Raw genomic sequence first — 20572 nt, forward strand, 5'->3', positions numbered from 1 at the left:
AAGTATGATTCCCCAACCATTTGCATCACAATATCCAAAATATTGCTAAATGCAAACAATTTATTGGTATGCAAATGATTTTAACTCCAGAGTCCCAACCCCTAACTACTGAATCAGAAACAGCACACCAGGGCTAGAGAGTCTACTACTAGCTTCTGAAAGTTCCTTTCAGTTCTGCAGGCCACTATTTTATAAAAGTTGCCATTTAAATGGATATTTTACTTTGCTAGAAATAACTAGAGTAGCACAAATACTGTTTATTGAAATATCAGGGTTTCATGTTTACATTTTCTTATATCAAGTACAATGGTATATATATTCTTTTTTGAGATAATTATTCTAGATTATAGGCTTTCTTCTAGATGTAAGTTCCTAAAACTTAGTTTACATTGATATCTAGATATATATCTTAAACAGTCTCCAAATTTTCTTTAATTAATCAAGGTATGTTAATGTCACTTGGAATTCTACATGGAAAAGCCAACAAAATAACTAAAACTTGACTAATGAAGATCAATGTCACTAATAAAAGTCTGCAACTGTAGTAGTAGGTTGGTGCAAAAGCACTTGCGGTTTTTGTCACCACTGTCGATGGCAAAAGCCCCAATTACTTTTGCAGCAACTATATAGTTTTACAGATGATCAGCATTTAATCCAACTTAGCATGTCAACTGGAAATTTTTCAAAATTTTAAAACTGGCCTTCTGCAAAAACCCCTTTTTCAAAACAGGCTTGACTGACACCACCTCCCTGCTCTGCTACCCGACCAAATAAATTGAATTTGTTTTTAAAGAGTTCCCTTCATCTTTACTCAAGATTCCCTGAGCTACTTCTAGCCTAGGTGACCTTTTCAAAACACCCTCAATAAAATTATCCTCTTCTCAGCCAGTCATTTTCTTCCTCATATTTCCATCCGGATCTGCCTTTGGAGAGACATTTCACCTTGAATGTCTGTACTCACCGGACCCTGCCTTCCATCAAGCTGGCAAGGGCACAATAAAACCCTGATTGTTACATGAGCAAGTGACAGAAACAAAAGGAAAACTTAATGACATTATTACCTACATCTGATGGGCCTTTTAACCCACTAAACCTATTTTAAATATTATGGAAATTATTTTTGTATGAAACAGGTATGATTTATCAACAAACTTTTGGAAAATAAACTACTCAAACCTTATGCTGTTATGTTAATGTAATGGGCAAGTCGACTTGCCTACGTGAGAAGAAAAAAAACAACTACAACTTGATTCTATTTGTTTTATCCAGAAGAAAAACATTCAAAGTAAAATGTGAACATTTAATTACCTTTAAATAATATATGAAATAATTTACATGCTATACACTTCCAAACACACTGAACATAAATCCAACTTTATAAGACATACACAGTCTGCTTTTGCCAACATATATCCTGTAGGTCACTTAAGATGTAACTGATTTCTCAGTCCACCTGTGAGCATATAAACACACAAATATATGTCTAAAGTTGAAGATTACGATAATAAACCAGAGTTGAATACAAGAAGTCAGCCACAGAAGATTCTAAAACCACAATCAGTGACTGGAACACCAAGGCACAAAAACTTCCCTTTGTAGTCACAGAGATTAAGTTTCCATTCCCAGTGCTTAAATATGGAAGCAGTATTGGTTAATCACATACTATATTTTATAGTGCATTTCTGTTGCTGTTTAAAATGGAGTATTTTTTAAATTACATAATGTATTACAGAAAAGCATTGGAAAAATAAACAGGATTAGATAAGCTCTCATACAATAAAGCTTTTTTTTTTGTCTGAAAAAGACGTTTATGTTCAAAACTAATATAATAGAGGTGTAACACAAAGCAGCATGAGGGACCCTATGCAAACTGCCTAATACTCAAATTGTACCTCATGCCACCATGTTATTTAAATTTACAATTTTAAAGCCAGTTGGGTGATATTGCTAATTCCAAGTGATAGTTTTGGGGTTTTTATGTTTTGTTTCTTGTTTTTTGGTAATTTAAAGATATGTACTTTAATAAACAGAATAAACAGTAAATATAACATGGCAAAATGAAATCTTTCCCAGAGTGTAAGTTGCTTTTGTTAAACAATAACTTTGTAGTAGAATCTCTTTTTCTTTTTTTCTATATTTAACAAGAAGAAAAATAATGTTCCCCATAGAAATGACTTCAAAATTCATGCAACCATGCACAACCTAAACTATCTATACTTCCTTTTTTTATTTACCCAAAAGTTTTTGGGTAAACTGAAAGTTAGATACTCCAGGAACAGCAACTCATTGAGCAATAAGGCAGTTAAAAAATATACGTATACATATACTATTCATTGTTTCTAAGAACAGTTTTAGAGCTTTAGCTCTTTAAACTTACATAGTTGTGAAAGAAATAAAGCCAACCACAAAATAAGAATCAATGGAATGCAGTAATCCATATATAAAAGACAGTCAAATGTGCTTATACGTATTCAAGAAATCAATAATCTGTCTAAGCTGTAAATAATAAATTACCAAATAGCACTAAACAAATTATGATCAGAATAAACCTTCAGTTTCATTAATTTTGAATACGAAAGTGGGGCAGGCTAAATGTGAACAGTGTACTTCTACAAGTGTTTATATAGAAGTATTGTAGCATGCAACCCCAGCAGTAATGAGAGCACAATTCTTTACAAACAAAACAAGGCTGACCAAAAGAAAAACAAAACAAAAAATCTTGTTGTAGGCTGTAAAACGTAAGGGTAAAGAATCCACTGGGAATTTAAGGCTTTCTTAGAAATATTTTTCATGGCACTTCAACATTAAATATCACTAAAAGGCAAAATATGTAAATATTCATAGTTACAAAGCTACATAATTGAAAGCACATGCCATATCATTTATTAAGAAACTATGTTGTCAAATTTTGTTTTCTTGAAGTTAAATTGTACTTAAGGAAGGCTATTTATGTTTGGCTGAATTAACATAAATCATAAATGTCAATTCCTTAGTGTACAGTGCAAATTGTGTTTTGAGTAAATACATCAAATACCACTCATTTCTTACAGAATTGAATGTCATTTCTTGCTGGAAATGCAATTCAAATGACTTATCTCTCTCCCAAGGGCAGTTATTATCCTTCCTTCAACTATTAGCCTACTGTTAAACCCTAAAATTGTTATTAGACAAATTCCTCTTGGTCATGCTTACAGACCATCCTCACAATAATCCTTTTCTTGTATTGCAATCATTGCAGAAAAAACTCTAGGAGCCTAACAGGTCATTCTTGCCACACCATACTCTAAGCTGACCACAGCAGGTTCTGATTTAGAAAACTCTTCTGCATATTCACTATAACGATTATCTGCCAGGCTGCTGCCCTCTATAGTTCGAAGAGCATCATTTACGGGTAGCAGAGTCTGCTCTTTAAAACACAGGGAAGTTTTGAGGGTAGGTGATTCAGGATGAACTGAATGCAACAATTCCTTGGTGAGGATGCCATCTGTTTGCTTATTTTTGCGCTGTTTAATTTTCTAGAACAAACACAAATTTGAAAAGAAAATTACTAACTGCATATACCACAATATGTTACATGAAAAAAGAAAACATGCTTTTTGCAAAATATGTTCTCTGTATGTATAACAAAACTAAATCTCAAAAAATTAGAAACATTTAATGCATATGACATGGTTGAAAATCCTAATTGTGTACAATTTTTTGCTGTGGAAAATTGTTAGTTTTTATGTTTATTAAACAAACAATCCAGCAAGACTTGACTGCAGGCGATCACTAGGCTTCCACACTTGAAATGGACATATATTACCTAGAAAGCATAACAGTTAAACATTTATAAAAAAAAGAAATGTATATGAAACATCCACCCTGAAAACACAACAAACAATCTTGTGTAGCTAAAGGGCTCACTGTATGAAGAGTTTTTCTTACATGGTTTTCCTACAGTGGCTTGTTAGGTAAAAATAACAGACTTTAAACACAACAGAACTTTATTTTTTTAACAGAAGATTTTTAAAGTGTCCTGTGGCAGAGTATCATGCTCTCTAAATTCTTGGACTGTCCCGATAATCCTGTATTACCTATTAACCTGGACTTGCCTCTCTTGACCATATCCTTCTACAATTTACTCAAGCAGTCATTACCTCCTTATATAAAAGATGACTAAGGTAGACTCCTGCCTGAGAGGTAGGCGAGACAGTCTTACTGTTATAATTGTCTAGGATTTTAAAAATATATATGTACTTACTGATCCTTTTTGCTTATATAGGATGGCAGAAAAAAGATTATAGGAAAGTCTTAGGGTAGAGAGGGGTTTGTTAAACAAGACACACCCAGAAAGCATAAAACATTGACCAATTTGACATGAAAATTCAAAACATCTATATATAGCATACCATAGAGTGGAAGACCATAGGTTGGACAAAGCCATTTGTAATATATATAACTAACAGAATTAGTGCCTGGCATATAAACAACTCTTACAAATCAATAAGAAAAAGGCAAATATGCCAACAGAAAATGAGCAAAGATTTGAACAGTCCGTTCACAGAAAAGGAAAACCAAATGGTCAACAAATATGGAAAGTCATTTAACTTCATTTGTAATCATGGAAATCCAAAACTGAAAACAATTTAAATATTCATCCATAGCTGAATGGATAGACTATGATATATTCATACAATAGAAAGTTATACAGTAGTTACTAAAACAGATGAATAAAAGCTGCGTGTATCAATATGGATAAATGTCAAAACAATGTTGAGCAAAATGAAGCACATAAACAGTATGGTAACAGTTTTAAAACATCAGTTTCTTAAGCAGAGTGGCGGGTATATGGGCATATACATTGTCTGTTTCCTTTTACACCTCATACAAACATTATAGATAGTCTTTGGTATTTTTTCAATACACAATAAAAATATTTTAAGTCAAGAAAAACAGTATTATGAATTGTGGATACAAACATATATAGTAAAAGTATAACAACATGCACAAGAATGACTAAGAGCAAATCCAGCACAGTGAATCTGCAGACCTCAAAATACATGGGTGAAGACTGGCTAAGAGTATAGAGGGTCTTCAAATAGATCTATGTTTTATTTCTTTTTTTTTTTGTTTGTTTTTGTTCTTGAGATAGAGTCTTGCTCTGTCACCCAGGTTGGTGTGCAGTGGCACAATCTCGGCTCACTGCAACCTCCGCCTCCCAGATTCAAGCAATTCTCATGCTTCAGCCTCCCAAGTAACTGGGATTAAAGGAACACGCCACCATGCCTGGCTAATTTTTAAAATTTTTTTAGTAGAGATGGGGTTTCGCTGTGCTGGCCAGGCTGGTCTCGAATTCATGACCTCGTGATCCGCCCACCTCAGCCTCCCAAAGTGCTGGGATTACAGGCATGAGCCACCACGCCCGGCCTATGTTTTATTTCTTAAAACAAGAACGAGAAAGATCTGAGGCATATATAGTAAATGTTAAAATCCCACAAAAGCTAGCTGGTGGGTACACAGATAGTTATTGTATTTATCTATACATTATGCTATATACTTCCAGTATTTTAATGTATTTTAAAATACAAAGAAAGTGATTCGAACTAACATATTCAACCAAAGTAGGGTTGACCTGATTTTGAAGCAACTGCTTACTTCAGAAGTTTATACGCTGATTTACACCAACAATACAAGTATTAGTCTAATCGTAAACTAATTTCACATTCCAAATATATTAAATTAGATACTTCAGAATACTTACAGATTCTAGGTCTTTAATATCTTTCTCTAATTGTTCATTTTGCTCATTCATATTCATAATTATATTAAATACAGACTGCCTAGGATGCAGTGTTCGATCAAATTGGTGGTACATGTTCCTCCAAAACCTTTATGACAAAAAAAAAGTTTCAATAAATTGTGTTTGAGAAAATTCAAATATAAATACTTCAATGATGTCAACTTACTTAAAATTGAAAGATATTGTATTTGGCTCCAAAACTGTAAATCTGTGAGATTTGGAACTGTAGAGAGGATTTAAATACTTCTTTTGGTCTTCCAAAAGAAACGGCCACAGGGAATAAGTCTTCTCCTTCAACCTTAATGTAATGAGAAAAACACAGAGATCTTTCCTATAGGTGCAAAGTAGTAATGGTAATATTCATTTTTATAAACCAGGCGATGGCTTCTGAAGCAGATTTAAATTTTAGTTTTTTCTTCTATTCACAGTCCAACCTTGTATCACAATTCCGTATTCTCTCTAATCTCCTTTTTCATTCATAATTAGGTAATAAATAAAGCCATGTTTCTTGAACACAACACAGGTATAACATTTTCTCTCACAACCATATATTTTAAGGGATTCCTCTCAACTCACACAATTTCAAAAACTTGGTCTCTGTTTCATCTACTTCAAATCACCACAAACATACACATAGAACAAGACACTAATGTATCTTTCTGTCTGGGCTTCTTCTCTTAACCCTACATCTGGGCTGTAGGGGCAAGTACCACAGGGCAGGAACACATGTAAGTGTGAGTGGGTACAAAAAGGGAAACAGGCCAAATCAGGATATTATGCAAGAATTTTAAAAACCAATTATTTTGCAAATCTAAGAGTAGGTGGGCAAAGGTAAGAATGGTTTTAGACTGCACATTTACCAAGTAAACATAGTGTAGGTATCCAGAGGGAAAGCGGAAAATCTCCTCATTTTTCCATAACTCCTAAGATGACCCATAGGTGTGTCTTAGAGAAAAACTACTAAGAAATATCTACTTTTATTTCCATCTTACCATGTTTGATAATGTTTGGCACTAATTAAGAGTAGTTTTTCCTAAAACAGCTCTGTACTCCAGGAAACGAGTCACCTCTGTGCTCCAAATTATAATAAACAGTTTTGAATCACTGTAGCACAGAGCTAAAGTCTCAGTGTTCTTTGATTGTTCATCTCCGCCGTTCTCTATTCACTTTTTATTCTCTTTACACATCTTGAGAATTTTCCACATGCTCTCAGTTCTGCTGTTAACTCTGTTGGGAGTGTGAGCATGTGGCTATCTTCAAATACTACCAGATTTAGCTTCCTCAGTATGTCCCTTGGATGTTCAAAAGTCTGTTAAGTGCTCTTTACTGCCTACTGTAGGAGGCAATAAAGAAATCCAAACTCAGAAGCCCAACCTAAAACAATATACACAGGACCTCTAAGACCTACTCCAGAGATCTTCCTTGTAGCAAAATTTAGGCAAAAACCCCTATCCCCAAAGATTGGTCAGGAAATAACATGAACTAGGGTCAAGTAGTGTCTCAGAGCTTTTCTCTGGACAGACGCGCTAGAGTCAACACAGCTAGATTTACTTTCCCCAAAGAACTGTCTGTTTAGAAATGTGGGGAGAGCTATAAGGCTCCATCTTACCTTAAAACAAACCAACAGTTTAAAATATTTTACACCTTAAAACTAGCGACCAACACACTCTGGGAAATTAAACAGCGTAAGGATTTCTCTGTTCTAAAATATATTAATGCAGACTGGAAAGAAGCATGAGGGGACTTCCCAGGGTGTTGGCAATATTTCACATTCTGGGTTCTGGTGACATAGGTGTGTGAGTTTGGTAAGATTTACTGAGCTTCATACTTACGCTATATGTACTTTTCTGTATGTATGCTACACTTCAAAACACACTTTATAATGTGTTTTTCCTATTAACTGAAAGGCAGGGGAATATTAGAAGGGTACTCAGCTTTAGAAATACAAAAAATAAAATCTTTACAATAAAATTTCAAATTGTCAAGGTATTTTATTAAGTTTCAACCACGATTTTTGTTAGACCTCGGCTAAGTAGGGGGAAAAGGAGACCCTTTTAATTGAATCATCTTACTTGAGCTCTTCTCTTTCCTTTTGACAATTTCCAAGGAAGTTTCCAAACTGGCATGAATGAATATGTTCATGGATCTGAAGAAGAAATGCTTCACTGAATTCAAAGGCTTGTGGAAACTGTTCGGTCAAATGCCACACACATTCCAAGAACTGAGTAAACACTGGTGAGACTTCCTTTGGGTCACCATCCAAATGGCCACACCTAACCCCACAGAAAGTACAAGCTTTTAAAAACACCTCTGAGAGAGTCCATTGTTCAGGTATTGTTAATCTTAAACACACAAAAACATTCCTAAAGCACTGTTATAGTAGCACAAAAAACTAGAATTTTTATTGAAACCATTTATGAGTTTTTAAACTACAGCTTTAAAGGATCTGTTACCATCTCTAAATATAATGCAGCCAAAAAGGAAGGTAATAGTCATAAAAATTAACAAGTGTACTAGAATTGAAAGAAATTACAGAAAAAAATTAAACATCTTCATGTAAAATACAGTAAAAACCATGACACTCTTACCTCCCACCACGCATGTGAGTTCATAAGGAACAGAAACATTTTGGCATTCTAAACTTGGTTTACTAATTTTATAAAATATATGACCGTGTAACTGTGACTCACCTCTCTGAAAATTTATGTCCAAAAGAGATCCAATCCTTTTCTATTAAAACCTTAATGAGAAAAAGTAAAATTCACTTTCTGACTACTTTCAATTATTTTGTTTAGGCTGGATTAAATCTTATTAGTTTAAAAACAGTATTTACTGTACACTTTTAACTTATAAACAAAACAGCACAAAAAACCACAGGCAAAAGAATGCCAAAACCTTGATTCGAGGTGGGGTTAAAGAAGAATAAAAATGTATAAAAAGAAATAGAGTAGTTTTGTGACTTAAATTATTTCCATTGAACTTATTACATTTTAAGTGAAAAGAACATGTTATAAAGCAGTATTACATTTAAGTTTTTGTATGTACGAAGATGACGTATCATAGGAAAAAGGCTAGAAAAATGTAAACCAAAACTGCTAACAAAGGTTAACTCTAGGTGGTAGACTGAGGTGGATATTTTAAACCTTTTGGCTTACTTGTACATTATTTATATTATTTATACACTACTCTTTTGAAGAAAAAAAACTAATGATAAAAAGACCAATTATTTTAATCAAATCATCTTACTTGGGTTCATGTTCAAATCCAAGTGTTAACATCTATCCTCTTGAATGGACTGACTTTATGTTTTCCTTGCTGCAGCTTCTCTACTTACCCACTCCACTGTAAAAACAGATTTCTAACTTTTTCAGTCTAATCTAAACAAATATTTGTAGTATTTAGTATACTTTATCACTTCATTATACAGTCACCAAGCACATTCTTTTCATAGTGTCAAAACTGCCAGTTTTAGCTTCTCTGAGTTTTCTCAAGCCTCTGCTTTTGGCAGAAGGCTATACACCGATGTGGCTGAGGATGCAATCGCTGGAGCTCAGGCACAGGCTCCAATCCCAGCTTCACCACTTTGTGTGACCTTGGCCAAGTGATCTTTTGGCTGGAGCTACAGATTTTATTCTGGTCTCTCTGCCATTCTTCTGCACAGCCACGTTTAAAGCATAACTCAGTATCTTTCTCACTAAATGTATTCTTCGGCTTCTCTCAGTGAAGAGCCAGAAAGCAGCACCATCCGTCCTGGCACCTAATTCAGAAACTTCGAAATCATCCCAGAGGAAGACTCCTCTCCTCTATCCCACATCCAATCCATGACCAATTCTTACTGACTCTACTTTCTTTTTTTTTTTTTTTTTTTTGAGACAGAGTCTCACTCTGTTGCCCAGGCTGGAGTGCAATGGTGCAATCTTGGCTCACTACAACCTCCACCTCCTGGGTTCAAGTGATTCTTCTGCCTCAGCCTCCTGAGTAGCTGGGACCACAGGTGCACACCACCACGCCCGGCTAATTTTTAGTAGAGACAGGATTTCACCATATTGGCCAGGCTGGTCTCAAACTCCTGACCTCATGATCCACCCGCCCCGGCCTCCCAAAGTGCTGGGATTACAGGAGTGAGCCACTGCGCCCAGCCACTGACTCTACTCTCTAAACATCCCTGGAACCCTGGAACCCATCACTTCCCCTTTCACTTGTGTGTTCCTCTTTTAGTGTGGTAAAATTAAAAACTTTCGTCTCGTAAGTTATTGTAACAGTGTCTACACTGGCCTCCTAGCCTCCATTCCCACTCCCTCTGGCCTTCAAGACACCAAGCCATCTTTTTAAAAAGCACATCTAATCAAGTTACTGTTTGCTTGTTTAAAACTCTTTAATAGCTCCTATTATCCAAAGAGGGGAAAGCCCCATTCCAGCCTTCTCTTCCTCAGGCCCTGACCCCACTCTATTCCTCTGCACCTAAGCCCTCTATTCTAATACTCACTCTGAACTTCATCCATCACACATTACCTGCAGTCACCAAAAGAGGTTATGCTTTGGTTCACACTGTTCTTATTGCCTGGGAAGCTCTCACATGCTCCCCATTTATTACCTAATTTCATTTGGATGTCTAATAAATAATTAAAGCCAAATAAGGTAAAGAAAATATTCCTTATCATATACTCTCAAGGTAAGCTGAGCATTGTTTTCTTATCAGCAGCACTCCCGCTTGGCCTGTCCAAGAGTCAGTGTGTTAGCAGCACAAAATAGCGGTGCTGAAAAGGGACTGGTGATTTTTAATCTTCCCTTGTTTTAAGATGGCACTGTATTTAATAATTCTAAACTCATGAAAATTTTCTAACATCTCTTCATTTAATTATGAGTTAAGATGTAAATTTTGAAAACATAAGTTAATCTGATCACACGTTTAAAAGCAAGCAAATAAAAATCTGATCATACCTTTAAAAGCAAAGAAACAAAAAGTAGGAACTAGGCCTTTATCTTCACAAAGGAGAAAATCTATTCAACCAGAAATTTTATCTTCAGATATAAAACATGGCTAACATGTTATTACACTTACAAATGCAGGTGCTTTAAATAGAAGGTTTCCTTCAGAATTTAATTTTAAGTACTCTCATTTGTGCATTGTTGTATTACATTATTTGTATTTGTTAGATAAAAATGAGGGACAAAATACTGAATATTTCCATTGCAACATTTTAGGAAAAAAAAGTTATTTAAATCTAAAGTTTATTGTCAGTGTTAGCACACATGGAAATGTGTCTAATTCATGGTTTCCCAACCTCAACAGTACTGACATTACAGGCCAGAACATTCTTTGCTGTGGGGCTGACCCCCCAGCAATAATTTTATGCATTATAAAATGTTTAGTTAGCAATATCCCTGGCCACTCCCACAGATGCCAGTCTCATCATTTCCTTTAGTGCAAAATTGTCTCCAACACTGCCGAATGTCCTCTGGAGGGACATAAAATTACTCCTACTTAAGAACCATTGGTCTAACCAAATAAATCCTTACCATGAATCCCTTGATTGTCCTGTAGTAGGAATCCAATAAAAGAGAACCCAGGGAACAAACCTGGGAAGTCCTATCCCAACCGTCGGAACAATGCACCAGCACACTTGCATTTTCAACTGTTATTGCCTAAAAAGAAAGATCACATACATTCTAGCAACTTTAAGATAAACCAGTAAGTTCTACTTGAAAACCATACTACCAGGTATTGTGTTACAAAGAAGTGCTATGCCTGCAATGATGTCACAGCAATGATTTCCAAAATATGCAACAAAATACGGTAAAAACAAAAACACAAGCAAATAAACAAAAAACAAAGAAAAAATGCTGCTTCGAAGTACTTAGGAGCATCTTTTTAAGTTTCTACATTAAGTGCTACATGATATTTTTAAGGCTGAGAATAAAGTGAAGCTCATTAAAAAAGTAAAAAATAATAAAAGTTACCTGATGAATAGATACCAGCCCCCAACAGAATGAATCTACTCCTTCCCAATCATTACAGACCCCAAGACCAAACATGAAAGATAGTGTTACTTTGGCCAAGAAGATTGCAGCATCCATAACAGCTTTGATATGGCGAAGCCATCCTGAGCTCTCCAAACCGGAGTAGAAATCATTGACGGAAAGCCCTTTAGTGCCATTGACTAAAAGAGGGATAAAAATATTTCAATTAGAATATGGCTAGAGTTTCTGTGGTTTTTTTTTCTCAAGATCTTTCTAGATAAGTGAATTAAGAAAGAAGACAAAATAAATAGGCAAGACTCTATAAATGAAAAGATGCTATTAAAAGCTCAATAACTGATTCTTGGATATATTTTTCTATTATTCCTGCGCTTACAAAAATGCTCCAATCTCTTTAAAAACATTGTAGCACAAGCATCTAACTAAAAATAATCTTCTATTTTAATTTTTTAAATTCCATACTATGACTGGAATATTTAAATGAACATTACCATAAATTAGTATTTACTGTACTGACTACTCAAGAATATCTATCTAATAACAATTTTTTTGCAAAACCATTAGAATTGTTCTAATACAGTAGCCACTAACCAAATATGGCTACGAAACATTTGAAATATGGCTTGTCCAAACTCAGATGTGTAGTAAGTGTAAAATACACACCTGATTTCTAAGAGTTGTTGAAAAATATCTCATTACTGATTTTTTTATATTGATTACATGTTAAAATAATGTTTTTAATATATTAAGTAAGGATATCATTAAAATTAATTTCACTCATTTCTTTTTAATTTTTAAAATGTGACCACTGGAAAATTCTAAATTACATGTGACTAGCATTAGATTTCTTTTGGACAAGGGTGCCTAAAAAAGCAAGCAATAATATACCTTCCAATAATTTCTGAAGGCTGGACCTCATGACATGAATATTTTCAATTCCAACAAACTGAAATCTAATATTGGAATAGTTGTCTTCATTTTCATAACCTTTTCCAGCTGCTCTGTTGGCCATTGCATTTAGCTAAAATTAAAAGTTTTAGAAATTTAGAGACAAATTACTTTTCTCTTTTAATTTACCAAAATATCATGAAAATACTAAATAAGCTGTATTTTAGCTAGGAGAGAGTTTAAAGCAACTCATCAAAACTGAATAAGCTACCATCCATGTTTTAATAAGTAAAAATGCCACATGTTATTAAATAGTAAAGAAGGAAATAATTAATATGATTCTTATATAATGGAAAGGTCAAAGTTCTCATAAGTTCATGAAACCAATTCATTTATGTTTTTGTCAGTTTTCCATATGTTTGTAATATTTTAAAATTAAAAAGAAATAAATGTCTCCTATCTGATTTTTAAATGATTCAGTTGAGCAGAGCTGGCTGGGGGACTTTTCTATTACAGAATGAACCTATAAGTTTATTTCAGAACAAGCCTAGAGCACTGATCATTCTGAGAGCCACAGGGACCTGAAAATCAGATCTGAAATATGCTTCAGATTACTTGAGGTCTTCTATATGAGAAATTATTGGAGGCCCATACACCATATAATATGGCATATAACCGGCTATCGAGATACATCTCTGAGAACTGGGCCAAAAATAAACTGGTCTCCAGGAAAAAATAGATTGCTCATAGGCCCATGGTCTTTAGCTATTAGATCAAAATGTTGTCAGTGGTCCCCTTAGGATCTGTCATGCTCAATTCTTCCAGGCTAGGATTTCATATAGTATGTTAACACAATTTATTAAAAATTCTTATGAACGTGGATAAAACGGAGCCTAAATTAGAAGAAAAGGAGCTCTTCATTTTGTGGATTTGACCTCAGTTTGGTAACAAGTACAGTTAAATTGTATCCTACTGACTGTAAAATCTACAGTTAGATGTTAAAAAATGCTTCCACATTACTACTTGATTTACATTTAACTAGTAAAACAATCAAAGAATGATATATTTTCTGTGAAGATAATTATATAAATAAGAGCTACGAGGTCCTGAAAAAAAATCACTGTATCAGACCTCATCTTCAAAAATTCTCATATTACAATAACCTTTTATATCTAATATTATCTAAAAAGTGTTCTAGAATTTTTCTTATAAGAGATATCACCAACACTCTCAACTCCTAATAGTCTTTTATTTTTAATAAAAGATTATCAAAGTTATCAATTTCAATTTTTAAATGATAATAATAATTATTATTATATATATTTTTTGTCACTCAGTCTGGAGTGCAATGGCACGATCTCGGCTCACTGCAACCTCTGCCTCCTGGGTTCAAGCAATTCTCCTGCCTCAGCCTCCCAAGTAGCTGGTACTACAGGCGCCTGCCATTGCGCCGAGCTAATTTTTTATATTTTTAGTACAGACAGGGTTTCGCCATGTTGGCCAGGCTGCTCTGGAACTCCTGACCTCAAGTGATCCACCCACCTCAGCCTTCCAAAGTGCTAGAATTACAGGTGTGAGCCACTATGCCCGGCCAAATAATTATTTTTTTTTTTTGAGACAGAGTTTTGCTCTTGTTGCCCAGGCTGGAGTGCAATGGCGTGATCTCGGCTCACCACAACCTTCACTTCCCAGGTTCAAGCGATTCTCCTGCCTCAGCCCCCTGAGTAGCTGGGATTACAGGCATTCACCACCATGCCCGGCTAATTATGTATTTTTAGTACAGACAGAGTTTCTCCATGTTGGTCAGGCTGGTCTCAAACTCCTGACCTCAGGTGATCCACCCGCCTTGGCCTCCCAAAGTGCAATTTACTCAACTTAATCTCTTCTTCTGTTTTCTAAATTATCTTTTGTGAAATTGCATAATGATGAGAATCACTTCTAAAATAGTGACCATTCCCTTCACAAAGCTGCCTAAAAGCCACTTGCGTTCTATATTGCTCACTCGCTTTTTCTCATTGCTCTCTCTTATTTTCTCATCATTCCGGATTTTTGAAGAAATCCTCACTATAATTCTGCCAATGTCCTTTTGTGTAGCCCACCAGCTCTGCATGCGACGCTATAACAAAAATTAAAAGTAATGTTAGCTATTACCACTGAGGATTTTAATTATTTTAGTTTTAGGATCCTATATGAATTGCTTGTTTAACTATGTTAATAAAAAGATGAGACTCTGACATTTGTCCCAATGATAACAATTTGGCCCCATAGCACAGATGCCTAAGAGAACCCAAATTCCTGTTCACTATTTACAATTCTCTGGTTCAAACTCTTTCCTGACTTAACTGTTTTCCTTATTTTCTTGAATATTTCAAGCTAAAATCCATTATTTTAGCATAAAAATGTTTTGCCAATTGAAAATTCTACAAAAAAGAATAATAAGAATTTAGAATGGGCGCAGTGGCTCATGCCTATAATCCCAGCACTTTGGGAGGTCAACTGAGGTGGGTGGATCATTTGAGGCCTGGAGTTCGAGACCAGCCTGGCCAACATGGTGAAACTCCATCTCTACTAAAAATACAAAAAATTAGCCAGGCATGGTGGTACGTGCCTGTGATACCAGCTACTCAGGAGGCTGAAGCAGGAGAATTGCTTGAACCGGGCAGGCAGAGGTTGCAGTGAGCCGAGATCACACCACTGCATTCCAGGGTGACAGAGTGTAACTCTGTCTTAAAAAAAAAAAAAAAAAAAAAAGAAGAGTAACAATTTATTTTTCACAACACACATTTTATTATTTCTTCACAATAACATAAGATTTAAATACTAGCAAGAGTTCTCAATATACAATTCAGCTTTCCTGAAATTATATATATCAGAAGACATAAGAAATCACCATGAGCTACTCAGAAATTGGTCTTCTAAATTGGTATCCTTTAAATAAAGGATTGATTTCCTTAGTATGATTAACCTTAGTTAATTTAAAACTAGGATTCAGATATTTTATATATGGGCAAGTTTATTAGCTCTCATTAGTAAAGTAATAAAGATAATTAAACTAGCAGACTGTACTGTATTTAAAATACATACTTTTGGCCTGGTATCCATGACATACATATAGCGATTAACTGGATTGGCTTTACTAATGGCTTGAAGCAAATGTTCATCCTCCAGGCACCTGGCACTGAATCCAGAGAGTGGTTGACTACATCGACAAATGGCAGCCTATTTTTTTAAAGAACAGAAAACAGATTATGCAAATATCTCTAAAATGTGTCTTTAAAAATGCTTACAAGAAAAAAAGCCAAAAGTGTTAAAATCAAATATAACAATTAGGAGGCATTAACTTTAAGATCCTCTTTGAATTAAATACTACTTCAGTATCTTGACATTCTCTAAGTTTTCCCAATATTCTCTTCTCATAAGAAAACTACCTCCTTATCTAGTTTGATTTAAAAACCCTGGATCCTAAGAACTAACACCCAGTCAATTCTCTGTTAAGTAACCTTCTGTTAAGTAACCTTCTGTTAAGTAACCTACTGTTAAGATGCCTGCATTCTGCGTTCCATTTAGATTACAGGATACTTCCAACTGACGTTCAAGTAAAAGATTAGTCAATAAAAATAGAACAAGAATTTTTAAGTAGCATCATTAGAACTTTTACTTTCTAAAGGCTTTAAGATCTCTAATTAGAAATCAGCAATCTTAATATAAAATGAAAAAATAAGCTTCAATTCAAATTTGGGTTAAAATACAGTCAATCGAATAGCGCAAGAATATCTATAAGTAGTGAATGGTTGGATTCATTATTTACTGTTTTTTGTTTGTTTGGTTGGTTTTTTTTTTTTTTTTTTTTTTTTTTTTTTGAGACTGAGTCTGGCTCTGTCGCCCAGGCTGGAGTGCAGTGGCCGGATCTCAGCTCACTGCAAGCTCCGCCTCCCGGGTTCACGCCATTCTCCTGCCTCAGCCTCCCGAGTAGTTGGGACTACAGGCGCCCGCCACCTCGCCCGGCTAGTTTTTTGTATTTTTTTTAGTAGAGACGGGGTTTCACCATGTTCACCAGGATGGTCTCGATCTCCTGACCTCGTGATCCACCCGTCTCGGCCTCCCAAAGTGCTGGGATTACAGGCTTGAGCCACCGCGCCCGGCCTTGGTTGGTTTTTGAGACAAGGTCTTGCTCTGTTGCCCAGACTGGAATGCAGTGGTGCGATCACAGCTTACTGCAGCCTTGACCTCCTGGGCTCAAACAATCCTTCCAACTTAGCCTCCAGAGTAGCTGGGACTACAGGAACACACCATTGTGCTTGACTAATTTTTGTATTTTTTGTTAAGACGGGTTTTTGCCATGTTGCCCAGGCTGGTTGTCAACTCCTGGGCTCAAGCAATCTGCCCACCTCAGCCTCTCAACATGCTGGAATTACAGGCATAAGTCATCATGCTCAGCCTACTATTGTTTAAAGTCCTAAAAAAAAGATTTAAAAGATTTAGACCCATATACTTTTTCTCCAATGCAAAACAAAAATACATACAAATTCACACAATTGCATATTTTAAACTCACAAAATAAAACCATGAAAATGATAAAATAGTAGAAAATGAGTATTGCCTAATTAAATTCTTTTCAGACCTACTTTCTGATTTGTTAAGTTGTTCACTGAATAACTATTTTCAGCCCAACTTTCCAATAAACAATGTTTACACATATGGCTGTGTCAAGACAGGCCATAACCATTTAACCTCTCTACGATTTATTTGTGAAAAGTAGATTAGAAATTTCTGTCTAAACCCTTACCCCTTTGCCTCTGCTCCTTCCCAAAATCCAAGTCAGGTTCTAATAAAGAAAGTTAAAATGTATAAAACCACAGGGACAAAGAGAATGGGAAAAAAGACATAGAGATGTCAATAAAATCTGGGGAGATGATAGCTGACTAGCAAGTGATACCCAATTTTACAGGACAAAGAAAGCTGCTAACTCCCTTAAGTCAATAAGAAGCAAGGTATTTTGTGCAGCAAAATCCCAAAAGGCTCAAAACCTCTGAAGGCTTGAGCAGGGATATAACTGAAAAAAAGGAGAACTGGTGGATGTCTGCATGGGGCTAGCTAAGACCATCAGACTCCCTTACCTTGAAGACAAGGTTTATTCTATGATGAGGATGAACCTGAAGACTCTATAGACAATACACACAGCTGTGGGCAGGGGTGAAGCCCTATACTCACAAAAACTAGGAGCATTAAGTAAAGTCTACGTAACAAAATGTGAGATCCTGCCACCACTCTTTTCACCCTTGGATCACGGCCAGATTTACTATACACATTGGGACCAAAATTAGAGGTTTCTTCTTTAAGGAAACCAACTTATACAATAGAAAGAATCCCAAAGCCAGGCACAGTGGCTCACACCTGCAATCCCAGCATTTTGGGAGGCCGGGGCAGCTGGATCACCTGAGGTCAGCAGTTCGAGACCATCCTGGCCAAATGGTGAAACCGTACCCATCTCTACTAAGAATATAAAAATTAGCCAGGCATGGTGGCACATGCCTGTAATCCCAGCTACTCTGGAGTCTGAGGCAGGAGAATCACTGGAACCCAGGAGGCAGAGTTGCAGTGAGCCGAGATTGTGCCACTGCACTCCAGCCAGGGAGACAAAGTGAGACCTTGTCTCAAAAAAAAAAAAAAAATCTCAAAAAAAAAAAAAAAAAAAGAAAAAAAAAGGCCGGGCGCGGTGGCTCAAGCCTGTAATCCCAGCACTTTGGGAGGCCGAGACGGGCAGATCACGAGGTCAGGAGATCGAGACCATCCTGGCTAACACCATGAAACCCCGTCTCTACTAAAAATACAAAAAACTAGCCGGGCGAGGTGGCGGGCGCCTGTAGTCCCAGCTACTCCGGAGGCTGAGGCAGGAGAATAGCGTAAACCCGGGAGGCGGAGCTTGCAGTGAGCTGAGATCCGGCCACTGCACTCCAGCCCGGGCTACAGAGCAAGACTCCGTCTCAAAAAAAAAAAAAAAAAAAAAAAGAAAGAAAGAATCCCAAGATTCAAACCATTCCTGCACACAAACTTCAAAACAGCTTAAATATGAGAAGTTGGCCAAGAAACAGGTATTTGAAAGACATGAAAGACAAAAACACTAAATAAACAGAAAAAAATGGAACTCTTAGCAAAACAATAACTAATGTGGGAAGCATGTTTTAAAACTTTAACATCCTCAAAGAACTAAAACATCACATCCAAGAATAGAAAACTATCTTTTTTTTTTTTTTTTTTTTTTGAGATGGAGTCTCGCTCTGTCACCCAGGCTGGAGTGCAGTGGCCAGATCTCAGCTCACTGCAAGCTCCACTTCCTGGGTTTACGCCATTCTCCTGCCTCAGTCTCCCAAGTAGTTTGGACTACAAGCGCCCGCCAACTTGCCCGGCTAGTTTTTTGTATTTTTTAGTAGAGACGGGGTTTCACCATGTTAGCCAGGATGGTCTTGATCTCCTGGACCTCGTGATCCGCCCGTCTCGGCCTCCCAAAGTGCTGGGATTAAAGGCTTGAGCCACCGCGCCTGGCCAGAAAACTATCTTAAAAAATTTCAGAAAATAGGAAAAGCTCTCAGATATTAAAAACACTACAGCAAAAAAATAAATAAATAAATAAATAAAAAGGATCTAAGACACAGACTGGAGATAAGGTTGAGGAAATCTTCCAGAAAATACAAAAAAATGAAAAATAAAGGAGAAAGTTTTAAAAAAAGAAAGTAGAAGTTTATTCTACAAAGCCCAATTTTCAACTAATAAATTAAAAGTACAAAGAAAATTAATAGAAGAGAGGAAACTATCAAAGAAATAGAGAAGCAAATTCCCAAAATTGAGACCTGAGTTTCTAGATGAGATTTAAAAAGACATTACTGTGAAATTTCAGAACAGGCAGGGCACGGTGGCTCACACCTGTAATCTTAGCACTTTGGGAGGCCTAGGTGGGTGGATCACTTGACATCAGGAGTTCAAGACCAGACTGGCCAACATGGTGAAACCCCATGTCTCCACTAGAAATACAAAACCAAGTCTCCACTAGAAATACAAAACCAAGTCTCCACTAGAAATACAAAAATTGGCTGGGCGTGGTGGCAGGTGCCTATAATCCCAGCTACTTGGGAGGCTGAGGCAGGAGGATCGCTTGAACCCGGGAGGTAGAGGTTGCAGTGAGCTGAGATTACGCCATTGAATGTCACCCTGGGCAACGAGCGAAACTCCATCTCAAAAAAAAAAAAAAAAAAAAAAAAAAAAAGGAATTTCAGAACACTGGGGAAAAAGAAGATTCTAAAGGTTCTCGGAGAAAACAAAACCAGGTCACAAAGGACTGGGAGTCAGAAATGGCATAGAATTCCTCAACTTACTTGCTGAGAGACAAGGAAGTGACTTACCCTCTTTGAACTTCAGTTTCCTACTTGAAAGTCACAGGTAATTAGTAAAGCCTACCTTACAAAGTCAGGAAGACATGCATATAAAGCATTTAACATACAGTGCCTCCTGGCCTTCTATTAGCAGGCTACAAAGGTTAAGTTTTACCAATATAAGCAAACCTTATTACAGCATCTCACTATAAAGATGCCTCCTCCACTGCTTCATGTTGCAAAACCCTTTTGATTTGAGTTTACTATTAAAATGGGACTCTGAAATGCCCTTGGTTCTCTCCCTTGTCTCAGCGGTCATCTTATCAAAACTAACTGGTTTTCCCAAATATAAGCAGAATCAAAAGAGAACCACAGGAAAGAAAGAGGATCCTATCTGTTAACTAACTGTATTATTTTCAAGTCACTGCTGGAAGGAAGGGAGGGTCAAGAAAAGATGACAAGAAGTATGAAAATTTCTATATTTGAGTAGTTTTGTTTTAAATTTGCGAAAATGTAATTAAACAAAAAGCCAGTGCTTCTCCATTAGCAATCTTTT

General features: G+C 36.2%; 1 protein-coding gene across 4 annotated transcripts in view; it reads right to left on the minus strand.

Moving 5' to 3' along the window:
- Positions 1-1246: 1246 nt before the first annotated feature.
- The window catches only part of MTMR6 (myotubularin related protein 6), a 55002-nt gene continuing 35676 nt past the window's right edge, over positions 1247-20572 (minus strand). For 2 of the 4 annotated variants that reach the window (XM_050766853.1, XM_050766854.1), the window contains exons 6-15: positions 15734-15868; positions 14652-14765; positions 12650-12782; positions 11834-11943; positions 11303-11428; positions 8473-8522; positions 7855-8055; positions 5949-6080; positions 5744-5870; positions 1247-3515 (exon numbers count right to left, since the gene is read on the minus strand). In XM_050766853.1, the coding sequence (XP_050622810.1) occupies positions 3255-3515; positions 5744-5870; positions 5949-6080; positions 7855-8055; positions 8473-8522; positions 11303-11428; positions 11834-11943; positions 12650-12782; positions 14652-14765; positions 15734-15868 (1389 nt within the window). In that variant the 3' untranslated portion in view covers positions 1247-3254. The remainder of the gene's footprint in view (positions 3516-5743; positions 5871-5948; positions 6081-7854; positions 8056-8472; positions 8523-11302; positions 11429-11833; positions 11944-12649; positions 12783-14651; positions 14766-15733; positions 15869-20572) is intronic. The other 2 variants (XM_050766855.1, XM_050766856.1) reach the window with 1 other exon arrangement.

This window comes from Macaca thibetana, chromosome 17, assembly GCF_024542745.1.
Source record: "Macaca thibetana thibetana isolate TM-01 chromosome 17, ASM2454274v1, whole genome shotgun sequence".
NCBI lineage: Eukaryota > Metazoa > Chordata > Mammalia > Primates > Cercopithecidae > Macaca > Macaca thibetana.